At 47.5% G+C, this 24037-nt stretch overlaps 1 protein-coding gene across 1 annotated transcript; it reads right to left on the reverse strand.

Moving 5' to 3' along the window:
- Positions 1 to 997: 997 nt before the first annotated feature.
- LOC127003934 (nascent polypeptide-associated complex subunit alpha, muscle-specific form-like) lies at positions 998 to 13093 on the reverse strand. The gene is made up of 2 exons (XM_050871032.1): positions 12342 to 13093; positions 998 to 2189 (listed from the first exon to the last, which is right to left on the reverse strand). Exon 2 carries the CDS (start codon positions 1990 to 1992, stop codon positions 1159 to 1161), a length of 834 nt encoding a protein of 277 aa, XP_050726989.1. The 5' UTR covers positions 1993 to 2189; positions 12342 to 13093; the 3' UTR covers positions 998 to 1158.
- Between the last annotated feature and the right edge of the window lie 10944 nt (positions 13094 to 24037).

The raw sequence follows: 24037 nt of genomic DNA on the forward strand, positions 1-24037 counted from the left end.
GGATTAGCTGGATGACTGCTTGATCGGTGTGTGTGTGTGTGTATGTCTGTGTGGGTGTGGGTGCGTGGGTGAGTGGATGTAACATTGGATGAATAGGTGAGTGTGAGAATGAATGGGTTGATGGGTGATTGAGGGGGTGAGTGGATGAATAAGCAAATCGATAAACGGATAGATATACAGAGAAATAGATAGATAGACAAACATAAATGAAAATAGCCAGGAACAAATTTGACAGACGGATAGAAAAATAGACAAAATTATAGTGACATGCAAATAATGATTGTATATGAATGTTAAACGTATGTATGAGTTTGTAAATAGATAGATAGATAGTTAGATAGATAAATTGATAGATTGGCTGACTGACTGACTGGTAGGTGAAGTTTGAATAAGGAATAATTGATGTAGAAAAATTTAGACAGTAATTAACAGAGAGAGAGAGAGAGAGAGAGAGAGAGAGAGAGAGAGAGAGAGAGAGAGAGACCATGCGGCTGAATTAATGAAGGAATATATGAATCTGTGAATAAATGAATGGACAAGAAGGGCGGGAGGGTGATAAGAGGAAGAGGGATGGAGCTGCTCAGGGAGGGTAGGGGAAGGGGGGGGAAGGGGAGGGGAGGGGAGGTGATGTAAGGGCTCGAGGTGGTATGTCACGTGAAACTGATGATTATGGGTCAAGGATGCTGTTGTTGTTGTTGTTGTTGTTGTTGTTGTTTCTGCTGTTGTTGTTGTCGCGTGTTCTCGTTGGTGTTTTGTGTTACTGTTCACATTGTTCTGTTAAAGCTACACTTTCTCTTCCCCTCCGCTCCCCTCCCTTTCCCTCCTCTCCACTCCCATCCCTTCCCCTCCCCTCTCCTCCGTTGCCCTCACCTCTCCCGTTCTCCCCTCCCTTCCCCTCCCCTCTAATCCCCTCCCCTCCGTTGCCGTCCCCTCTCCTCCCGTGCCCCCCTCCCTCCCCTCTCCTCCCTCACCCTGCCCCACCCAAGGGAGCCACCTCTCCGCACAGCCTCACAGCGCCGGCAGCACCGCGTCTCCTTCCGCCGCAGCCTCGTCCATCGTGAACAGATAAAGGACGAGTATAAATCGGCGCGAGGCATTGCCTGGCGGCGACGCTGACACACACACAGACACACGTCACTGACAGCCCCAAGACACACGTCACCGACACCATAAGGACGGACAGACAAAGTGTTGGCACTCACCTTCTGCCATGGAGAACGTGAGCAGCAGCACCACGAGGACCAGGTGCAGCCGCAGGGGCTTCAGGGGGCCTGAGGGCTGGGGGTTCCTTCGCGGGGCCGTGGCACCCATCGCCTGGCTGGGGGCGGGGGTGGCCGCGGCTCCTGGAGGCGTGTCGGAGATGGACTGAGCTGCCTCGCGGGATGTCACAGGCCCAGGCAAGTCCTTGACATCCTCGGGGCTCCTCCACAGCCAAGGGCGGGCCGAGTTCATGGCGCTTCCGGTCTTGTCCGTGGTCCCGGGACTTGTGTTCAGGTGTTGCTGGAGAGTCCTCGAAGCACAGGTCGGGGCGGCGGGTCCCGGGGGTGTCAGGGGCAGGGGGGGCAGGGAAACACGAACAGCACCATGGGTAACGGGGGACACAGGGGGGACACCGCCTTCCGGACTCGTGGTCACGTCACGTGACCGCGGCCCGGCCGACATGTGCAGGTGAGCGGCGGGGGTCAGGCTGCCCGGCCGCCCGTCAGCCGCGTGCCTGGAGGGGGGGCCGTCCAGGGGCAAGACGGCCCCTTCAGGCTGGCGGGGGTCCTGACGCCGGGCAGGGCGGGCGTCGGGTGTCATGCGGGGCGGTTCAGAGCCATGGCACACCGGCGGGTCCTTGCCGCTGGGACCCTGCAGAGGTCCAAGATGGGCCAGGCCGCGCCGCGCACCTCCTGAAGGCGGCACCGACGCCGCGGCCACCGGGCGGAGCAGTGTCCGGGGCGCGGTGCAGGGCGCGTGTGTGGGTGGCGGCAGCGGCAGGAGGACGCCCATGGCGCGTTAGCAGCGCCGACACGACCTTCTGACGACCATTGTCTCCATGACCACGGGCTGTGTTCACGTCATCCTGTGGCACCAGAGGGAGGCACCCGCACGTGTGTGTGTGTGTGTGTGTGTGTGTGTGTGTGTGTGTGTGTGTGTGTGTTTGTGTTCGTGATAAAGATCTAATGAGCTTTGAAACACTTCGTCATCTGGAACAATAATGATAATAATGAGGATGATAATAATAATAGTAATAATAATAATAACAACAATAACACCGGCACGCGCGCAGCACCACACCAGCAAGCCATCCCCGCCCAGCCTGGCGGGCCGCGGAGTCGCCGCTGAGGGCAGCGCGGCCGCGAGGTATTCATGGGCTCCGTAAAGTACATTTTCTGCACCGACTCCGCCATATTTCGCCGGGCTCCTCCTCGCCCGGGAATATTTCGCGCGAATATTATCGGAAGTATTTGCGAGGTGAAATATTAAAAGCCAATACTCCTTAATGCACGGGAGAATGGCCGGCCGTCCCAGGCGCCTCGTGGAAAACAAATAATTTACACGGGAAATGGGACGCGGGAGGAGCCAGCGGCCGATCATGCACCGGTTGGCCGCGCGAGGCCTGCTTGCTGCCTGCCTGCTGCCTGCCTGCTTAATTACCTGCCTGCTGCCTACCTGCTTAATTACCTGCCTGCTGCCTGCCTGCTTAATTACCTGCCTGCTGCCTGCCTGCTTAATTACCTGCCTGCTGCCTGCCTGCTTAATTACCTGCCTGCTGCCTGCTTAATTACCTGCCTGCTGCCTGCCTACCCCGCCTTCCTGCCTGACCTACCACCTCCTATCTTCCTTGACTGCTTAAAACTGTCTGTCAACCTACCTACCTTCCTACCTTCCTTACTATCTACCCACGCATCTACCAACACTGCTACTAACTTCCCTTCATGCGCTCTTCCTTACCTACCTACCTACCTACCTTAATGTCTCCCCTCTTACACCCTCCCACGCCCCCTCCTTTCCCAGTACCATCCCTACCTCCTCCTCCTCCTCCTCCTCCCCTACAGTAGTTTCCTCAACAGGCTTTCCTCACGCTCAGGTAAACACGGCCTAACCTTCACCCACGCGTCTACTCACCTAATTATCTACCTGCTTCCCTAACTACTCGGCGCCGCTACCTGTCCATCAACACGCCACCTTGCCTTCCCCTCCCCCCTCCCCCCCCCTTTTCCCTTTCACTCCCTACCTTACCTTATGTTTCCTCTCCTTCATGCTACCTGTCTTAATTAACTTTCACTTTCACTTCCCTTTTGCTTTCCTTACCCCCTTACCTTGCTTTACCTTACCTTACCTCACCTCTCTACCTATGTTAACTTTCCCTTTCCCCTCTTCCCTTTCGTTTCCTTGCCCCCTTACCTTGCTTTATCTTACCTTACCTTTCCTCTCTACCTATATTAACTTTCCCTTTCCCCTCTTCCCTTTCATTTCCTAACCCCCTTACCTTGCTTTATCTTACCTTACCTGTCCTCTCTACCTATGTTAACTTTCCCTTTCCCCTCTTCCCTTTCATTTCCTTACCTCCTTGCCTAACCTTACCTTTCCCTTCCCATATGTAACGTCTCTCAACTTTCCCTTTCTCTTATTTCCTTGCCTTTTTCTACTTTCCCTTCTTCCCTTTCCTTTCCCTTTCCTTCCCTTTACATATCTACTAATCTTTGCCTTTCCTCCTCCTCCCTCTCTTACCTTACCTTACTTTACCTTCCTTTTCCTTTCCTTTCTTTCTATCTGTCTTAACTTTCCTTTTATCTTCCCTTCTCCTCTCCTTTCGTTTCCTTAACTACTTTCTACTTTCCCTTTCTTCTAACTCCCTTTCCTTACCCACTTTCCGCTTCTCTCTCTCTCTCTCTCTCTCTCTCTCTCTCTCTCTCTCTCTCTCTCTCTCTCTCTCTCTCTCTCTCTCTCTCTCTCTCTCTCTCTCTCTCTCTCCCTTCCCTTCCTTTTGCGTACAACTATTAATCTTTACTTTCCCTCCCTCTCTCCCCCTCTCCTCCCCTCCCTTACCTTCCCTCCTTCTCTCCCCCTCTCCTCCCCTCCCCTCTCTCCCTCTCTCCTCCCCTCCCCTCCCTTACCTTCCCTCTCCCTCCAGATCTTTGTTATTGGTATTACATTTCCTCCCCCTCCTCCTCCCCTTCCTCCCTCTCCCCTACCGCTTTCTCCCCTTCCTCATTCCTTGCATGTCAATTGCCTCTCTTTCCCCTTCCCTACCTTTCTCCCTTCCCCCTCATTGACTAACATCTTTACTCCCATTTCCCTCCATTTCCCCCCTTCCTTTTACCTCTCCCCTTCCCTTACCCAGTCTCGCTTCTCTTACCTTTACCCCTCCCCTCCCCCTCCCCCTCCCTTTGTCCATATTTCCAGCATTTTCCTTTCTCCCTACTTTTTCCTCTCCCTTATATGCTGCTGTGATAGTCTCTCCCCTACTGCTACTACTACTACTACTACTACTACTGCTACTACTACTATTTCCTTTTTCCTCTCTCTCTCTCTCTCTCTCTCTCTCTCTCTCTCTCTCTCTCTCTCTCTCTCTCTCTCTCTCTCTCTCTGTCCTTGTATACAACTAATCTTCCTTTCATCTTCCCTCCCTCCCCTCCCCCCCCCTCCCCCCCCCCCCTCCCCCTGGTCCACCGTCTACCTGAGCATTTACCTGAACGCCCACCTGATGCATGTCCTCCCTTCGTGCTGTGGGTAAACTTGCCTTACATAATGATTGCTCCTTTGTCCTCCCTCGCTACTTCCTTCCCTCCCTTCTTCCTTATTTCCTTCCTTTACGTTTTTTATGTCGTATTTTATTTTACATTACTTGAATTGTCTTTTTGTTTATATTTTGCTATGTCGTACTGATATTTTTTGTCCTTATTCTGTCTCTGTTTGGACCTTTTATCCTTCCTTCCTTCCTTCCTTCCTTCCTTCCTTTCTGTTACCTTATTTTGTTTTATATCATCGATCTTCCTTTTTTCTCCTTCCTTCCTTCCTATTCCCTCTAATACCTTCCCTCTTTCCTTCCTTCCTTCTTTCATTTTTTGTTCCTTGTTGAACCTTCTCTGTCTCTTGTCTTCCCTTCCTTCCTTCCTTCCCTCTTTCCTCCTTTCCTTTATTTATTCTTATCTCGTTTCCAACTTTAATATCTTCCCCTGGTTTTACTTTTCCTCCTTCCTTCCTTCATCCCTTCCTGTATTGCAAAGAAACACTTCACCATACTCTCTCTCTCTCTCTCTCTCTCTCTCTCTCTCTCTCTCTCTCTCTCTCTCTCTCTCTCTCTCTCTCTCTCTCTCTCTCTCTCACCCATGTTCGTGAATCAACCTCCTAACAATATTACAAAATGATCACCTATTGCTACACCGCGGTAATTACCAAGCCTAATACCACCACCACCACCACCGCCACCACCACCACCTCCACCACCACCACCTCCACCACCACCACCTCGCCTCTCATACCCCATTAGCATAAAACCTGAAACGCGTTAGTCACCCCCGCTAACAAACTGGCCTAATTATATATACTTAAGTCCTTCCTGCCGGGGTGCGAGAGAGAGAGGGGGGAGAGAAGGAGGGGGAGGGACATGCAACACTCCAGAGAGAATTTTGAATGGAGTAAAGAAAACACTTGAAAAAAGAAAGGAGAGAGAGAGAGAGAGAGAGAGAGAGAATATCTAAAATTGCACTATGTAACGTAAAAAAAAAAGATTAAAAAAAAGAAATGTCTACCAAGTGTGTGTGTGTGTGTGTGTGTGTGTGTGTGTGTGTGTGTGTGTGTGTGTGTGTGTGTGTGTGTTCGCCTCACCGGAGTTTTCCCTGAGGAGGCAAATGTTTGTTGACAAGACACTGGCCAGACCTGACTGTGTGAAGGTTTGTGCGTGTGTGTTTATCCTCTCTCTCTCTCTCTCTCTCTCTCTCTCTCTCTCTCTCTCTCTCTCTCTCTCTCTCTCTCTCTCTCTCTCTCTCTCGCTCACATTTTTCGCTTCTCCCTCATTTCTCTTGCTTCTCAAAAATATCGCTCGGCCATCTCCTCCTCCTCCTCCTCCTCCTCCTCCTCCTCCTCCTTCTTCTTCTTCTCCTTCACTTCCTTTGTTCCTGCTTCCAACCCTCTTTCCTATCTTTTTCCAGTTTTTTTCTTCTTTTGCTTCCTCTCTTCCTTCCTTCCTTCCCTTCTTCCTTCCTTCCTTTCTCTCATGCATCATTGACTCCCACACATGCGCCTCAGGTCCTTACTCTCCCCTATCCTTCTTCCTTTCTTCTCTCCTTCTCTCCCTCCTTCACTTCTTCCTTTTCCATTCTTCTCTCCTCCTCTCTTTTCTCTTCCCCAGCACTTGAACGTTAAGTCACCAAACTTTTTTTTTTCGCTCCTTCCTTCATTCCTTGCTTTCTTTTTTTTTTTTTACTTTCTGAATACAAAAAAATAGCTTTGGGTATATTTTGCTTTTCCTTCGTGCTTCCTGTTCTTCCATTCATTAATTAACACAAAATATACTTCAACTGTCCTTTCCTTTCCCCAACTTACTGATTCATTCCTTCTATCTTTCATTTGTAAACACACGAATAACTTTAATTCTTATTTATTCCTATTCTATCCTTTCCTCTTTCATTTTGCTTCTTTTACACTCACAAAAATATTTCAACACCTATTTTTCAGTCTCCATTTCTTCCCTCCTTCCTTCCTTTCTTCTTTCCTTCCTTTTCTCCTTCTTCAATCAAAGGACAAAGAGACTTACAAATTCCCTCTTCCTTCCCCTACGTAACATCATTCCTTCCTTCCCTCCTTCCTTTCTTCCCTCCTTCTTTCCTTCCTTCCTTCCTTCCCTCCTTTCCTCCTTCCTTCCTTCTCTCCATCCCTCCCCCGTCCCTCCTTCCTTCCTTCCTTCTTTCCTTTTTACTTTCCTTCCTTCCTCTCTTCCATCCTTCCCTCCCTCCTTCTTTCCTTCCTTCCTTCCTTCCTTCCTTCCTTCTTTCCTTCCCTCCCTCCCTCCCTTCCTTCCTTCCTTCCTTCCTTCCTTCCCTCCCTCCCTCCTTCCTTCCCTCCCTCCTTCCTTCCTTCCTTCCTTCACCCTCAACCAACAGTAACGCCTCCACGCGCCTTCCATTATTCTCCTTTTCCACCAAACTTGTTCCACCGAATTCCACTTTTTTTAGAGAATGGAAAACGGGGCTGCCCAGGTGGAGATGGAGGTGCATGTGGGAGTGGGGAAGGAAGGGAGGAAGAGGGGAGGGAAGTGAGGGAGAGAGAGAGAAGAGTGACTGGAGAGAAAAAATAGAAGAAAGAGTGTTTTAGAGGAAAGAATACAAGTAAAACAAGAAGGAGGGAAAGACGAAAGAGACGAGAAGGAAAAAAAGAAGAAGGGAAGAAAAGAGGAAAGGGAGAATGGAAAAAAAGATGGAGAGAAGGAAGAAGATAACATAGAGAAGGAAAGGAGGGCAGGAAGGAAGATGGAAAAAGAAAGAAAGGAGAAAGGAAAAAACTGGGAAGGAGGGAAATGAGAGAGGGAAGGAAGGGAGGAAATAGGAAAACGAGAGGGGGAGGTTGAAAGAAAGAGAGGAAGGAGAGAGAGAGGAAGCAACAGCAGTAGTAGTAGTAGTAGTAGTAGTAGTGGTAGTAGTAATAGAAGTAGTAGTAGAAGTAGTTAGTAGTTGTAGTAGTAGTAGTAGTAGTAGTAGTAGGAGTAGCAGTAATAGTAGTAGTAGTAGTAGTAGTAGTAGTAGTAGTAGTAGTAATGTTTTCATAGTACACACTTTGATATCACTAACTTTATAAAATCACAAAAAGAACGAAAAATGTAGAAAATGAAGCTAAAAAGAAAGGAAAAAGACATGGATAGATAGATAAATAGATAGAAAAATAGATAAAAATATGTTAAATAGATAGATAGATAGATAGATAGATAGATAGATAGATAGAGAAGATAGAATGTGGGAAAAAAAACAACTGGAAGACTAGAGAGAGAGAGAGAGAGAGAGAGAGAGAGAGAGAGAGAGAGAAAGAGAGAAAGAAAGAGAGAAGGAAGGGAGGGAGGAGTAAGAGGAAGCGGCGGAAGAGGAACAGCAGTGAAGGGAAGTGTTAGGAAGAGTTGTGGGGGGGAAGGCGAGCAATGGAGAGAGAGAGAGAGAGAGTAATGTTTCAAAGAGGGGAAGGAGAAAGAAAAAAAACTAGAAAAGAAAAAAAAGAAATAAGAATAGAAAGGAAAAGTGAGAAAAAGGAGATAGGCAGAAATAATAATTAGAGAGAGAGGCTGTAATGTCTTTGTGTTAGCTAAGGCTGCTGTGTTTACCTCCGAGTGGGAAGACGAGGAGGAGGAGGAGGAGGAGGAGGAGGAGGAAACGGAGACAGTTAACATACAATAATGATTCTCCGGAAGGAAGAGACAAACAGAAAGGGGAGAGAGAGAGAGAGACTATGAACCGATAAAATTTTTACCCTCCAACATTAAGCCACGTCATCATTTTTCTCCCTCTTTTCCTCCCTCCCTTCCCTCCCTTTGCTATGCCTCATATTCAAGTTTCCCTCCCTTCCTTCCTCCCTTCTCTCCCTACTCCTCCCTGACTCCCATACCTCAAATTCTAGTATTCCTCTTCTCTCCCTTTCTCCCTTCCTCCCATCTCTCTTTCTCTCCCTTCCTCCATACGTCTTACCTCCCCCCTTATTAAAGTCCCTCCCTCTCTCCATCTCCTCTTTTCCTTGTTTCCCTTCTTTTCCTTTCTTCTTTTCTAACCCTTCTCTCTTCTTTCTCATTTCCCTTCGTTCCTTCCTCTCCTCCTTCCTTCTTTCCCATTCTTCCTTCCTTCTCCTTTCTCTAACTTTCCTCTCTTCCCTCCTCCATCTTTCTCACTTACCATTTCTTTCCCTAATTCCTTTTTCTTCTCTGCCTTCCCTCTCTCACTCCTCTGTTCCCTTCCTTCCTCTCCCTTCTCACCCTCATCCCCTTTCCTATTGCTTCCCTTCCGACAAACTCCGTCCCTCTCCTTCTCTCTCCCTTTCCTTCCCTCTTCGTCCCCTCTCCTATTTCCTTCATCCAGTTTCTTCTTCTCTCCCTCCCTTCCCGTCACGCTCCGTCTCTCTCCCTTCCCCTCCCTCCCTCCCATCCCATCTCGCCCCTTCACCACCCTCTGTCTCTCTCCTCCCTTCCCTTCCCTCCCGTCCCGTCTCGTCCCTTCAAACTTACTACAAGATATATATTTCTCGGGTAGCAAGTGGATCCCGAACCTGAAATATGCGACGCCTAACATTAATCTACACACCTTATACCTGTCCCTTCCCTCATCCTTCCTCCCTTCCTCTCGTCCTTCCTTGCACTGATTATTCTGTTTCTTCCTTCCTCTTGTTCTCATTGTTTCCTTGTTTCTTTCTCTCTCATGAAGGAGGAAAGGAAAAAAAAGGAGGCGAAGAAAAAAATGAATGAGAAATGGAAGGAAAGGAATGAAAAATAAGTAAAAAGAGCAAAAAAAATGGAAGAAGGGAAAGCAGAAAAGGAAAAGAAAGCATTGAGAGGGAAAAAAGGAAGGAATGGGACTAGGGAAAACAGGAAAAGGAGACAAAAAGAGAGAAATAGAAGGAAGGGAATGAAAAATTAAGTGGAAAAAGCAAAAAAAGGAAGAAGTGAACATAGAAAAAGGAAATAAATAATAGGAATGAAAAAATGAAGGAAGGAGACGAGAGGAAAGGAAAAAGAAGGAAGAGATGAGAAAAGGAATGTGGGAAGGGATGTAAGGAAAGGTAAAGAAGATTGAACGTTAAAAATCAGCAGGAAAACAGTAGGACGGGTAGAGAAAGGAAAGGAATTGAAGGAGGAGAGGAAAAGGAGGGAGAGATGGGAGGAGGGGACAGTGATGGGGAGGAAAAATGGGAACTTGAGTGTCTGTGAAAGTTAAGTTGCAATAAAAAGAAGTGGCAGAGAAAAGTTTAACGTGTGTGTGTGTGTGTGTGTGTGTGTGTGTGTGTGTGTGTGTGTGTGTGTAGCCATTCCTCCTCCCAACTTTCCATTTCTTTCCATTCACTTTCCTTTCTCTCTCTTCCTAACTTTTCCTTTCTTTTCCTATTCCTTCTCTTACCCGTTATTTTCCTTTCCGTTGCATATTTTTTTTCCCTATCTATGTTCTCAATTTTCCTTCTTCACTTCACTTTCCTTTTCCTTAATTCTCCTTTCTAAACTTTCCTCTTTCCTTTCCTTCCCCTTCTATTTCCTTTCCCTTCCCCTTCATTTCCCTTCGCTCTTTCAACCCAGACCACAAAAAAACGCGCACACGAAATGGACTCACAATCCCGAGCAGTCCTAAAACACACACACACACACACACACACACACACACACACACGAAATGACCACCACTTCTTTCTCCTTTACCACCTCCACCTCTCTCTCTCTCTCTCTCTCTCTCTCTCTCTCTCTCTCTCTCTCTCTCTCTCCGCGGTCGTCCTCTACCCAAGTCTTAGAAGTAAAGACTCTCTCTCTCTCTCTCTCTCTCTCTCTCTCTCTCTCTCTCTCTCTCTCAAGATGGGGACTAAGAGAATGCCAAGAGAAAGAGGAGAGACTTGAAGAACAGAGGAGGAGGAGGAGGAGGAGGAGGAGGAGGAGGAAGAGGAAGAGAAGGAGGAGGAAGAGGAGATGGAGAGACAAAGAGTGCCAGGAAGGTGTAGAAATGAAAAATGTGTGTGTGTGTGTGTGTGTGTGTGTGTGTGTGTGTGTGTGTGTGTGTGTGTGTGTGTGTGTGTGTAACTCTTTTTGTGGGTTTCCTTTTCTTTCTTGCCTAAAGTTGTGTGAAGTAGCGAAGAAAGGCGAGGATAAACACACACACACACACACACACAAGGAAATTCTGAGGGTGATTTTTTTCGACTGGGTTCTCCGAGACTCACTATTTTCCATTTCCTTTTTTTTTTCCTTTTCTTTTTTTTTTTTTTACTCTTTTCCGCGCTCAGAGTTGTCGGGAACGAGTTTGATGATCGTTGCGACACACACACACACACACACACACACACACACACACACAGACACAGACAGCGACACAAAGAGAAAAAGTGTAATTGGATGAAGTCTGCATGTCGTTTAAATGTTTTTGCGTAAAGATACAATACACGCTTTGAAATCGACACAAAGAGAGAGAGAGAGAGAGAGATTGAGATAGATAGGAACAGACGGATAGATGGACAGATAGACAGGCACAAAGTTTAAGCTATATTTCATTTTAACTTATTCAGTCTTTTATCTAAGCTAACACCTATTCCTTCTTCTTTAATAGATATCCGCACTGAAGGAGATAGATACTGATAGATGGTAGACAGTTAGACAAATAAGCGTAAAGTGCAATAAGTGTTCCTTTCTACCTAATATAATCTTTCACCTAACCTGTCACAGCTCTTCCTATCTCTTAATTACTTCCCTCCTTTCCCTCTCGTCCTCTTTCTCTCCCTCTCTCCCTCCCTCCCTCCACCTACCTTACCTGTCCTGCCTCACCACCATCATCCGTCTACCTTAAGCAGGCATCACCACCGCCACCATAAATCAACCTGTCCCTCTCTCCCTCCCCCTTCCCCTCACCACCCCGTAGACAGGTATACAGGTGTAGGGAGCCCTGGCCCACCTGTGTGTCCTCCGCCTTTCCATCACCATCAACGCTTTCACCGGCAAACGAAGTACAAATTCCATTCAAGTTACGAGCGCGTTTGTAGCGGCGCCGCGCTCCGCCTGACGTGAAACAAGTCGCAGAGTGTATATGTTGGGTGACTATTTTTTAGGGAGTTAAAAACATACACGGTCGCTTTCCTCCCATATGTCAGGGTTGATAACACGGGCTGGAGGATTCCGGGCCTCTCGGGGGCGGCACGCGCAATGCTCGGGGCGGGGGAGGAAATTGAACACTGATTCCGCGAGGGCTGACAGGCGAGTGTGTCCCTGGGGTGCCTGCCGCTGCTGGGGTGTCAGTGGCCGGAGCAGGGCACTCACCGCTCTCACCAGCCTCTCACTCACCCTCCAGCCTCCACTCGCTCGCCAGACTCAAGTGCGATAGTCATTTCAGCCGCTGTGAGGTGAAGGTTAGGTTTTTCAGCGCCGCCTCGCCCCTCACAGCCTCCCCGTGCTCGTGCCTGCCGCCCCCGAGATGAACTTTGCAGCGAATCACGGCTCCTCCCGCAAGGCGTTTACCCAAGAGTGTCAACATTGCCTGGACGCGGCACGCAAACATTCTCGGCGTCATGGGTTCACTCTTCCTGGCTTCCTTAACATCATTTCTCTGCCTCCAGCCTTCACAGCCCCGGCCGGCGGCGTGCGTGTGCCCCGGGCCCGTGTAACCGCCGGGGCCGCGTCGGGTCGCGTCACTCACTCGTCACACTGATGCTTCACGGCTGCCGCGCGCACTCCCTCCCCTCACTCAGTAGTCAAGAGCCACACTGAGCCTCCAGGCGGCCTCCGTTCGTCCCCTCACCCCGCCAGCACGTGGTGGGAGAACGTGTCGTACCCCGAGGGGACCTGTTCGCTAACTCGTGATCGAAACCCTTGCACGGTCGAAATTCAGCAGAAACATGACACTTTCTGCCCCCTAAAAACTACCTCTCTACAGTTTTTTCCTTTCCGATATAGCGAAAGAGAAAAATCCCTAATTAACGGCACGTTCAGGTGAAGGGAAGTTTGCCTCGCCGGTGGTTCTGCTACTTCCAGGCTGCGTTGTGCGCCAGGCAGCGGGCGGCGGTCTGGACGGGACGCACGCGCTGGACGGCACCGCGCGGGGGACGGCAGCCTCCGAGCCACCACTCGCCGCTGCCTTGCTCGTTCAGGTGGCCCCGCTCGTAAAGGGCCCGCGCGCCGCTGTCTGCCTACCAGATAACTTAATAGTATTGGAAGGGGGATATAGATTTTTTGTGCGCCTGAGGGAAAAAGGGAAAATGCAGCGACTGTCTTTGGGTAAAATATATTTGGCGGCGGGCAGAGAGGACGAAGTAGTACGCGGCGCTTGCAGTCTGTCTGTCGGGGAGGTTTTGTTGACCGAAGAGAGGAGGAAGGAAGGAAGGAAGGACTTGGACGCTTAACTGCAACACGAGAACACATTATCATCATCACCATCATCATCACCATCATTATTATCATGATCATTATTTAAATAGACAAGGGTTAAGCTAAAATCTATACATACTCAAAAGAACAGGTAAAAAGAATCTGGGTTTTAAATAAGGGATTAATATTATTATGTACTTGAGCTAAAAAAAAGCGCAAAAAAATAAAATGTACGCGAATAAATTGAATAAAAATCTGCTCTGACCTGAAGCAAGAAAAATCACATAAGCCATTTTTTTGTTGTTGTTTTTTATATCTAGTTTACGAAGACCGACAGAGTTTATTTGCATCTATTTATTCTTCACTTGTATTGGTTTATGTATATATGCATGTGACTGTGTGTGTGTGTGTGTGTGTGTGTGTGTGTGTGTGTGTGTGTGTGTTGGTAGTTGATAGGCGGCGTGGAAAAGGGGACGAAGAGGAGGAGGAGGAGGAGGAGGAAAAGGGGACGAAGAGGAGGAGGAGGAGGAGGAGGAGGAGGAAAAGGAAGTGAGAGGGGAGGAGGAGGAGGAAGAAGAAGGGAAGGAAGGGGAAGGGAAGGAGAATGAGGGGAAGGCGGAGGAGGAGGACGGGATGACGAAGACGAGGAGGACGAGCAGAAAGAGGAGGAGGAGGAGGAGGTGGAAGAAGAAGGGAAGGAAGAGGAAGGGAAGGAGAAGGAGGGGAAGGCGGAGGAGGAGGAGGGGATGATAAAGACGAGCAGAAAGAGGAGGAGGAGGAGGCGGAGGAAGAGGAAGGGAAGACCGTTGAGTAGCATTATCTTCCCTTCCCCTCTTCACCCTCGATGTCTATCCTCACCCTCTTCGTTATGGCCATGGTGGACGATAACTCCCATCATTGTTTCCCTTCCCTTTTCCTCTTTAATTCCTTCCTCGCATATATTATTATTTCTGCCTTCTTTTTCTCTTGTCTTTCTTTCCATTATTCTCTCTCTCTCTCTCTCTCTCTCTCTCTCTCTCTCTCTCTCTCTCTCTCTCTCTCTCTCTCTCTCTCTCTCTCTCTCTCTCTCTCTCTCTCTCTCTCTCTCTCTCTCTCTCTCTCTCTCTCTCTCTCTCTCTCTCTCTCTCTCTCTCTCTCTTAATACTGTCTGACTTTCCTTTCCTTATTTTTTCTTTCCTTCCTTCCTTCCTTCCTTCCTTCCTTTCTTCCTTTCTTCCTTTTCCTCTCTTGTTTCTTCCTTACATACATTCTTTTTTTTTCTCATCTTTATTTCCCTCATTCTTTTCCCTTCTCTCTCTTTCTGAATACTGTCCTTCGTTCCTCACTTTTATTTTTCCTTCCATTTTTTCCACTTTTCCTTCCTCCCTTCCTTTCCTACTTTATTTTCCTATATCCACCTAGGTAGGCTCTCTTTCCTCTCTTCCTTCTTTTTCCTCTCCCTGTTTTCCATTCCTCCCTTCTTCCTATTTTTCTTCTCCTCCTTCCTTCTTCTCCCTCCTTTCCCCTTCGCTCGCCATCCACTCTTACCTTCCTTCCTTTCCTTCAATAAGACTCTCCTCCTTTTCTTTCCTTCCTTCCTCTCATCTCTTATTTCTTAGCCAATAAAACCATGTAGTACTCCTCCTATTTCTCCTCCTCCTCTTCTTTCCTTCCTTCCTTACTCCTCCTCCTCCTCCTCCTCTCTCCTGTGTAACATCCTTCCAATACCACCACCGCCACCGCCGCCCCCGCCACTGCATTTAAATAAGCCATGAACAGCGGCGCTCGCCTCTCCTTGCCGCCCTCAAGTGGCTCTGTGTCGCGGCCCAGACCTCCTCTTGTGTCAGGCTCGGGTATCGGCGACTCGATAACACACACACACACACACACACACACACACACACATACACCACTCATTGTTTTCCTTCCCCCTTTTCCCATGTCCCTCTCCACCTTCTCTTCCTCCTCCTCCTCCTCCTCCACCTCTTCCTCCTCCTCCTCCTCCTCCTCCTCAAGTCCCCTCAAATCCATGTCTCCTTGTCTCCTCCCCTACCACACCCACGGTCCTTTCTGTCCTCCTATCCTATCTAATCCTATCTTATCCTATTATATCTTACTTCTCGTCTCCTGAATAGTTCCCTTGTCTTCAGTCACCTTCTAATTTTGTTCCCTTGCCTGTAAAATCACCCCCAGCTTAACATTGCACTCCCTTGCTCTTCAAAATAGTCTCAGTATTACCTATTGCCCTCTGTCTTTCCTCCTAATATCATGTTTTCCTGTTTTCCTCCCTTATATTATTTCACCTTCTAATTTTGTTCCCTTGCCTCTAACATCACCCCCAGCTTAACATTTCACTCCGTTGCTGTTAGAAATAGTCTCAGTATTGCCTATTGCCCTCTGTCTTTTCTCCTAATATCATGTCTTCCTGTTTTCCTCCCTTATATTATTTTTTTTCGTAGTTTTATTTAGTCTATCTTTCTATCGTCCTTTTTTATTTACAACAAAGGCGATAGCTCAAGGGCACAGAAAATAGGAAACAATAATAATAATAAAAGCCGGCTACTCACCGCTCCTAAAGTGCTCCCTACTGTTCCTATTCCTATTAATACCCTTCCTTACCAGCCTCTTGCCTATCTGCCTTGCCCACTTGTCCATTTTACCATTGCCTATTAGCCCCTTCTCCACTTCCCTCGTCCCGGGCGGAGTGGAAAATTTTGGGCGGCTTTTCCGATACCCTACGCCCCTGTCCACCCAGCAGTGAATGGGTACCAGGTATTAATCGGGGGTTGTGTCCCGTCTCCTGGGGTCTGTTCGCTTCTCCTATAATTCCTTCCCCTTCTGTCTCTCTCCGGCATATGACCACAGATGTTGCGCCGACTAAACGAAACTTTCCAACTTTCCCCTTCCCTCCTAACCTTGCTCTTTACCCATCCCATCATCATCATCATCATCTTGCCCCTTTCCAAGTATAACGCTATTGCCCTTTCATTCTCAAGTCTCGCCTTCAGTCTCCCTTCCCCCCTCTCTTCTGCCTCCCTTGCCCACACTCCCTCCTCCCCCTGCCCCTTAGTTTCGCTTCCCCCTTCCCTCCCTTTCATTGGCTACATCCCTTTCCCTCCACTCTCTCTTTCTTCCCCTTCCTCCTAAGTTTTGTTTCCCCCTCTCCTTCCCTCCTTGCCTACACTTCTTCCCCTCCCCTTCTATCTTCCCTTTCCCTTCAGTTTTGCCTCCCCCTCCCCTCCCTTCCCCTCTCCACTTCTGCCTTCACTGTCCTCCCCTTCCCTTCCTCTCCCTCTCCATCTCCCACTCTCCTACCTCTCCCCATTTGCCTACACTCCCTCCCCTCTCCTCCCCCTCCACCACTGTCCTCCCCATCCCTTCCTCTTCCCCCCCCCCCTTCTCTCCATCTGCCACTACTGCTCTCTTCGATTCTCTCCCTCCCTCTCTCTCTCTCCCCTTCTCTATTTTTCCTTTTATTTTTCTTCTGCATTGTTTTCGTTCCTTTATCGGCGCGGCCCTGAAGTCCTTTGCAGTACGTGAAGGGCCTTAAGAGTATTTAAATCGACTGGCGTGTTTTATTTTTGTTTTATTTTCCTGTTTTCTTTTTTCTGTTTTCTTTATTTCATTCATGTTCTCAAGGATCGTATGTAGAGTGACGTTGCTGAGAGAGAGAGAGAAGCCAGGTGGTGTATTGCTTTTGATGTTGTTGTTGTTGTTGTTGTTGTTGTTGTTGTTGCTACGTTCTTTGTCCTTGTTAGTGGAAACATTGGTATAATTTTTTTTATCCGCTTGTGTGTTGCGGTATTGTTGTTGTTGTTGTTGTTAATGATGTTGTTCTCCTCTCAGTGTACAGGTGTTGCAAGGTGTGTTGTGTGTGTTTCATTTGCCTTTGTGTTTTTTTTGTGGGAATGTGTTTTTTTCTCTTTCTGTGTGTGTGTTTGTTTTCTGATGAGGTTGTTTGTGCATCTGTGTCTTCCTGTCTGTTTGTTTGTCTGTCTGCCTCTCTCTTCTGTGTGTGTGTGTGTGTGTGTGTGTGTGTGTGTGTGTGTTGGGGGGATGGGGGGTGTTCGTAAATCTGTCTGCTACCATGTCTGTCTGTCTATCTGTCTGTTTGCTACTCTGTCTGTCTGTCTGTCTGTTAGTGTTTATCTGTCTTTTCCTCTGTTTATGTGTCCTTCGTCTCCTCTTACCTGTTTTCTTGTGTCTTTTTTTCCATCTACTTCTCTTCTTTTTCCTTTTTTCCTTCAACTTCCATTACCCTTCTATTTGCGTTTTCATTTATGTTTTTCTTCTCCCTTCCTTTCCTTTCCCTTTCCTTTACCCTCCTACTCCTTCTCTTCCTCCCCCTACTCATTCTTCTCCTTCCCCTCCTCCTCCGATACCTCCTCGTCCTCCTCGTCCTACACTACCTTCTCCTCCAACACCTCCTCCTCCTCCAACACCTCCTCCTCCTCCAACACCTCCTCCTCCTCTTCCTCCAACACCTCCTGTTCCTCTTCCTCCAACACCTCCTCATCCTCTTCCTCCAACACCTCCTCTTCCTCTTCCTCCAACACCTCCTCATCCTCTTCCTCCAACACCTCCTCTTTCTCTTTCTCCAACACCTCATCCTCTTCCTCCAACACCTCCTCCTCCTCCTCCTCTTTCTCCAACACCTCCTCTTCCTCTTCCTCCAACACCTCCTCTTCCTCCTAATCCTTCTTCCCCTCCTCCTCCTCCTCGTCCTTCTCCTCCTCCTCCTCCTCCTCCTCCTCTCCCATTCCCTTTTTTTTTCTTTTCTGTTCTGTAGTCACTAAATTTTCCTTTATTCCTCGTTTATTTTTTTTCCTCCCTCTATCGCGAGTTTCAGAATGCAGTTTACTTTACTTTACTTCCGGTCGGGGTTCACTGTTTCTTCCTTTAATGCTCCTTACTTTTTTTTCCTTACTTTTTTCTTACTTTTTGTCTTACTTTTTGTCTTACTTTATTATTTTTATCAGCGTTATCTTTTTTTTATTTTTTTTTATTTTTATTTTTTCATGGACATGTTTTGAAGCTCAATTATTTTTTGGTTCTCCCTCTGTCTCTCTCTCTCTCTCTCTCTCTCTCTCTCTCTCTCTCTCTCTCTCTCTCTCTCTCTCTCTCTCTCTCTCTCTCTCTCTCTCTCTCTCTCTCTCTCTCTCTCTCTCTCTCTCTCATTAGCATCTCCGTCACATACAAAGCTTTTTTTTTCTTTTTTTTTCCTTCCCTTCCTTTCCAGCCGCCATTGAGTTCTCTGTTTGTTGTTTTCTTTCTTGTTTTTTTTTCTTTTTTCTTTATTTTTTTGGCTGGGCGTAAAAAGCTAATTAGATACCTGCATGTTTTCTGTGTGTGTGTGTGTGTGTGTGTGTGTGTGTGTGTGTGTGTGTGTGTGTACAGGGGGAGGGTGTGATGCCCTTGTTTGGATGAGGTGATAATGCGCACACACACACACACACACACACACACACACACACACACACACACACACACACACACACACACACACACACACACACACACACAGAAGAAGAAGAGAAGAGAGAGAGAGAGAGGGGCAGGCAGGCATTAGTTTTTATATTTATCTCGATATATACCTTCACATCATTAGTGTTTGGATAATTGAGTTAATGTTGACAAAATTATTTACGCTTGTACTGAATAAAATGTTTCTCCATAATGTTAGTGAGACTATTTTAAAGGTTTCATTTGATATACTTACTTATTTGCTTAGTCTGTCTTTATTTGTGTGTGTGTGTGGGGGGGGGGGGTTCATGTGTGTGTGTGTGTGCGTGTGTGTGCGTGTGTGCGTGTGTAATAACGGGTCACCTGCCCTATAAAAACCTCAATCGGAGTTTTCTTCTTTCTTCTGCAAGGCTGATGGACGAACTTCGGGCAAACAACGCCTTAACAATGTCCTCTTTCGTTAACCAAGAGAGAGGGAGAGGGGGAGGGAGGAGGAGGGACAGGAAGGGGAAGGACAGGAAGGGAGGAGGTGGGAGAGAGAGAGAGAGAGAGGACAAAAGGAAAGGAAGAAAATAGAGAGAAAAGAAAGAAAGAAAGAAAGAAAGAAAGAAAGAAAGAAGGAAAATATGGAAGAAGGGAAGAGAGAGAGAGAGAGAGAGAGAGAGAGAATAGCAAAACCAATATCTTAACTCTCCTTTCAAGAACAAAATTTTCTCATTGGAAACAAACAAACAAACAAACTAAAAACAAACAAAAAGAAAAAAGAAAAACATCAGATCAGAGTCTCCCAGTTATTGGCTGTTAGATATTTCCTGAGAACCGATTTTTTTTTTACAATTCCTGCTGTATTTTTTTTTTATTTATTTCTTCAAGTCCATTTTCAGTGAGGCAAATGTTGGGAGGAAGTGATTTTGCTGGAAGGTGTTTGGGAGGGAGAGGGGAGAGAAAGAGAGAAGGAGAGAGGGGAGAGAGAGAGGGAAGGAGAGAAGAGAATGAGGGTAAGGAAGGAAAAATGAAAGAAATAAAGGAAAGGAGGGAAAGGGTAGAGCTTGCGTGTTGGGTTCAGGATGGGAGAGGGGAGAGAGAAGGAGAGAGGGGAGAAAGAGGGGAGGAGAGAGGCAAGTAAAGGGTAAGGAAGGAAAAGGGAAAGGAAAGAAGAGGAGGGGAAAGGGAAGGTTAAAGGGTAAGGTTTGCGTGGTGCCCTCAGGATGGGAAAAGGGAAAAGAGGGGAAGGAGAAGGGGAAGAGAAAAGGGTAAGGAAAGAAAAAGTGAAGAGGAAAGGAAGGAAGGTAAGGCGAGGAAGGCTTTTGCGTGTTACCCGCCGGCTGGGAAAGGGGAAAGGAGGGGAAGGAGAGAGGAGAAAGGGGGAAGTAAAGGGGAGAGTAAACGGCAAGGAACACAAAGATAAGGGAAGGAGTAGAAGGGGAAGGGAAGGGAAGGAAGTCTTTTACGTGGAAGAGGAGAGGAAGAGGGGAAAGTGGAAAAGGGAGGAAGGTAAGGAAAAGAAAGGATTGATGGGGGAAGGGAAAGAAAGGGAAGGGAAGGGAAGGAAGTCTTTAACGTGGAAGAGGAGAGGAAGAAGGGAAAGTGAAAACGGAAGGAAGGTAAGGAAAAGAAGTGAAGGGAAAGGGAAGGGAAAGGAAGGGAAGGAATACTTTTTTGGGGGAAGAAGGAAGGAAGTAGGAAAAGGGAAAAAGGAAGGAAAATGAAAAGGAAGAAATGCAGAGGAAAGGGAATGTGAGGTGGGAGAGCGGGGAGAGGAAAAGGTGAGTGGGAAGGGAGTGGAAAGGGAGAGAGAAAGAGGAAAGGGCGGATGTAGCCTCTCCCTTGTTCTCTTAAGACTAGTTTCGGCCTACGTTCTCTCTCTCTCTCTCTCTCTCTCTCTCTCTCTCTCTCTCTCTCTCTCTCTCTCTCTCTCTCTCTCTCTCTCTCTCTCTCTCTCTCTCTCTCTCTCTCTCTCTCTCTCTCCGTGTTAATTTCCAGTTTCCGTGTTTTACCTCCTCCCTCTCTCCTCCCTCCCTCCTTCCTCCTCCTTCTCTCCCTTCCTCCCTCCCTCCCTCCCTCAACTCCTCCACTCTTCCATCTACCTCATCGGTTTCGTCCTTCCTTCCTCCCTTTCATTCCTCCTCCTCCTCCTCCTCCTCCTCCTCTTGTTTTCCTTTCAAAGTCCTCTTCAAATATTTCCTCTCCTGCTTTCCTGGTTTGGGCTCCTCTTTCATTTTTCCTCCTCTTTCCTCTCTGCCTCCTTTAAGTCCCCTCAGCCCCCTTCTACAGCCCCATCTTCTCACTCAGTCCCCTTCAGTATTAAGTGCCTTTTTAGTCCCCTCTCAGTCTTACTCAGAATCAGACCCCTCTTACTCTCCCCTCTCATTCCAATGTTTAGCCCCTCGTAGTCCTCTTCTAGTCCCCAAGCTGTTGCACTCTCACTTAAAGCCCCTTCAGTCCACTATCATTCCCCTTTCTAGCCCCAATCAGTCCCCTGTCTAGTCCCAATAAGTCCCCTTTCTAGCCCCATCAGCCTCCTCTGTAGTCCCCTTCAGTCCCCTTCGCCAAGGCACACCAAGCTTTGTTTCGTTTGACTAAAGGGAGTCAGGAAAGTTTCACTGTGCGTCAACTCTCTCTCTCTCTCTCTCTCTCTCTCTCTCTCTCTCTCTCTCTCTCTCTCTCTCGCGTCGGCCGGCTCGTTCTCTCGTTCTCGCTCTCGTGTGTTTGTGTGTGCGCGGCGCCGAGTACTTTCCATCAACATTCTCTCGCCCTTTTTCGCCTTGCCGCCGCTCCTTTTGAAGTCTTGGTGAAGCCCAGGAGTTTTTTCTCTTCTCTCCCTCACGCCCAATCGGTGGTGTATTGTGGAAGTGTTTAAATATCCCTCCCTGCCTCTCCCTCTCTCCCTCTCTTCTCTTTGCCTCTACCTCCCTGCCGTCCGTCCTTCCTTTCCTGCCTCCCTTTCTCTCTCTCCTTCCTCTCCATTCTTCTCTTCCCTACCACTCCCTTCCTTACTGGACACTCCTCTCCCCCATCTCCTTCCTTTTCTCTTCTCTTTCCTCTCTCCTCCTCACCTCCCCTTCCTCTCTTTCGTTCTCCCTCTCCTTTTTCCCTTCCTCCTCTCCTTCCTTCTTCTTTCCTCTTTTCCCTCCCCTTCTCTTTTCCTTCCTATCTATTCTCATCTCCCTTCCATTCTTCCATTTCTCCTCCTCCATCTTCCTATCTTTTTCCTTTCCCTCCCATCCTTTCCTTCCCTTTTGCCCCATCCTCTCCATTATCTTTCTATTCCTCTGTCTTTCTCTCCTCTACTCATCCTCCTACTCATCGTTAACCACTTTCCCTTCTATCCTTACCTCCTCCTTCATCACCCTTTCTCCTAATCGTTTCACCTCCCTGTCTCCTATCCCTCCTTCCCCCTTCCTCTCTATCCACCCTTCTCACCCTCATTCTCTCCCTCCCTCCCGGCAATCTCTACCCATCCCTCCCTCCCTCCCCTCCCCTTCCTCTCACCCTCCCTCCCACCCTCCCTTCCCCTCCCCTCTCTCGTCATTCCCCTTTCCCTTCCCCTCCTTCCTCCCTCCCTTGATGAGTATGGATAATGAGATTTTGGCTTTGTTATGTGATGCTCTGTGGATGCTGTGTATGAGAGAGAGAGAGAGAGAGAGAGAGAGACCGCCCTGACATGCGATTCCCTCCCCCTTCCCTTCCTTCCCCTTCCCTTCCCTTCCCTGTTCTTTTTCTTCTTTGATGCAACAGAACGAAAAAGACTGGACGAGGAACAAAACATCAGCCCGCAGAACACACACACACACACACACACACACGCACACGCACATGCACACGAAACCAAGCAAGACCCAAAAAAGACCGACAAATGAAAACGAAAAGAAAGAAAAGCTTCACACACACACACACACACACACACACACACACACACACACACACACACACACACACACACACACACACACACACACACACACCCCAGTACTACATGTTGTCTCCTCTCTGCATGTGTATAAATTTTTCCACAACGATTTTTATTTATTTTTCCACTGCATTTTCTTTTCTTCTTTTCACGTAGTATTTTCTTCCCTCGTTTTCGCTTCGACAAATATATAAATTTTCTTGACCATTGTTCATATTTTCTTTTCCCAGGAGAGATTTTTCCCTAAGATTTTTTCGTGTCATCATTCCCTCGTTTTATTTTATGCGCTGTCATTTTTTTCTTCCTGTTAAGACATTATTTTCCTTAGGGTAGATTTTTTACCCCTTCAGTCCCTCATATTTACAGATTATTTCCTTGCATCCAGTCGTGAGTCAAGCCTTTTTTTCGTTTTTTATATGTATGTTTTTTTTTTCGCTTCAAGATCCTCCATTTCCTGTGAGTTCGTTCTGTTTCTCCTCTCTTTCTCTCCTTTCCGCCTTTCCACCTTCGTTTTCCCTCCTTCGTCTCTTTCCTCATCCTCTTGCTCTCCTTCCTCAACTCTCCTCTCGTCCATCGTTTCACTACTCTCCCTCATCTTTTGTTTACCTTATCTTCCTGCATTTCGCTTTTCCTCCCTCCTTATTCCTTCCTAAATCCATTTTCTCATCCCCACTTTCCTTCCTTGTTTTCTTGTCCTTCGTTTCTCCCTTCTCACTCACCCTTTTCCTTTCCCTTTTCCCCTTCCTCCTTTTTCCCTGATTCTTCATCCTCTTTTCTCTCATTTCTTTCCTCTCTCACTTTCCCTTGCCTCGTTTTCGTGTTTCCTTCTCTTCCTTTATCCCTTTTTCCTTCTTCCCTCTCTCACCTTACCCTCGCGCTGTCTCTCCCTCACTCCTCTCTCCTGTTCCATTCTTCACTCTTTCCCAGTCCCCTTCTCTCCTCTCCCTCACTCTTTCCCTGCGTCCCTGTCTCTCCTCTCCCTCACTTTTTCCCTGCATCCTTCTCTCCTCTCCCTCACTCTTTCCCTGCGTCCCTGTCTCCCCTTCCTCACTTTTCCCCTGTTCCTTCTCTCCTCTCCCTCACTCTCTCCTGTTCCCTGTTCCCTTCCTTCCTCGTCCGCTCGTCGTCTCTCCGCGGGAATATCTGAGGGTCATCTTTAGCCTCTCCCGACCCCTTCAGCCCGGGGCATCCAAGGACAGCTTGCTTGCTTCCAGAGACTCTTGTGAGGGTAAAGTTGTGCTGCTCAACTCCTCTACCGCTCTTCTCTCCTCTGTTTTCTCCTCTTATCTCTTGTGTTTCTCTTCTTTTTTTCCCTTTTTTCTCTTCTTTTCGCTTTTTTTCTCTTTCTCTTCTTTTTCTGTTCCATTTTTTCTCTTCTTTTTCTGCTCAACTTTCTCTTCTTTTTCTCTTCTTTTTCTGTTCTATTTTCTCTTCTCTTTTTCTGTCCTTTTTCTCTTCTATTTTCTTTTCCTTTTCTCTTCTTTTTCTCTTTTTCTCTTCTATTTTCTCATCTTTTTTCTCTTCTATTGTTTTCTCTTTTCTCTTCTCATCTGTTTTTTTCTCTTTCTCTTGTATTTTTTTCTTCTGCTCTCATTTTCTTTCTCTTTTAGTTTTATGTCATCCTTTCTTTTCTTATTCCTCTTCTTTTCTTTTCTCATATCTTTTCTTTTCTCTTC

The sequence above is a fragment of the Eriocheir sinensis genome, chromosome 26 (genome assembly GCF_024679095.1).
Source record: "Eriocheir sinensis breed Jianghai 21 chromosome 26, ASM2467909v1, whole genome shotgun sequence".
NCBI classification, from domain to species: Eukaryota; Metazoa; Arthropoda; class Malacostraca; order Decapoda; family Varunidae; genus Eriocheir; species Eriocheir sinensis.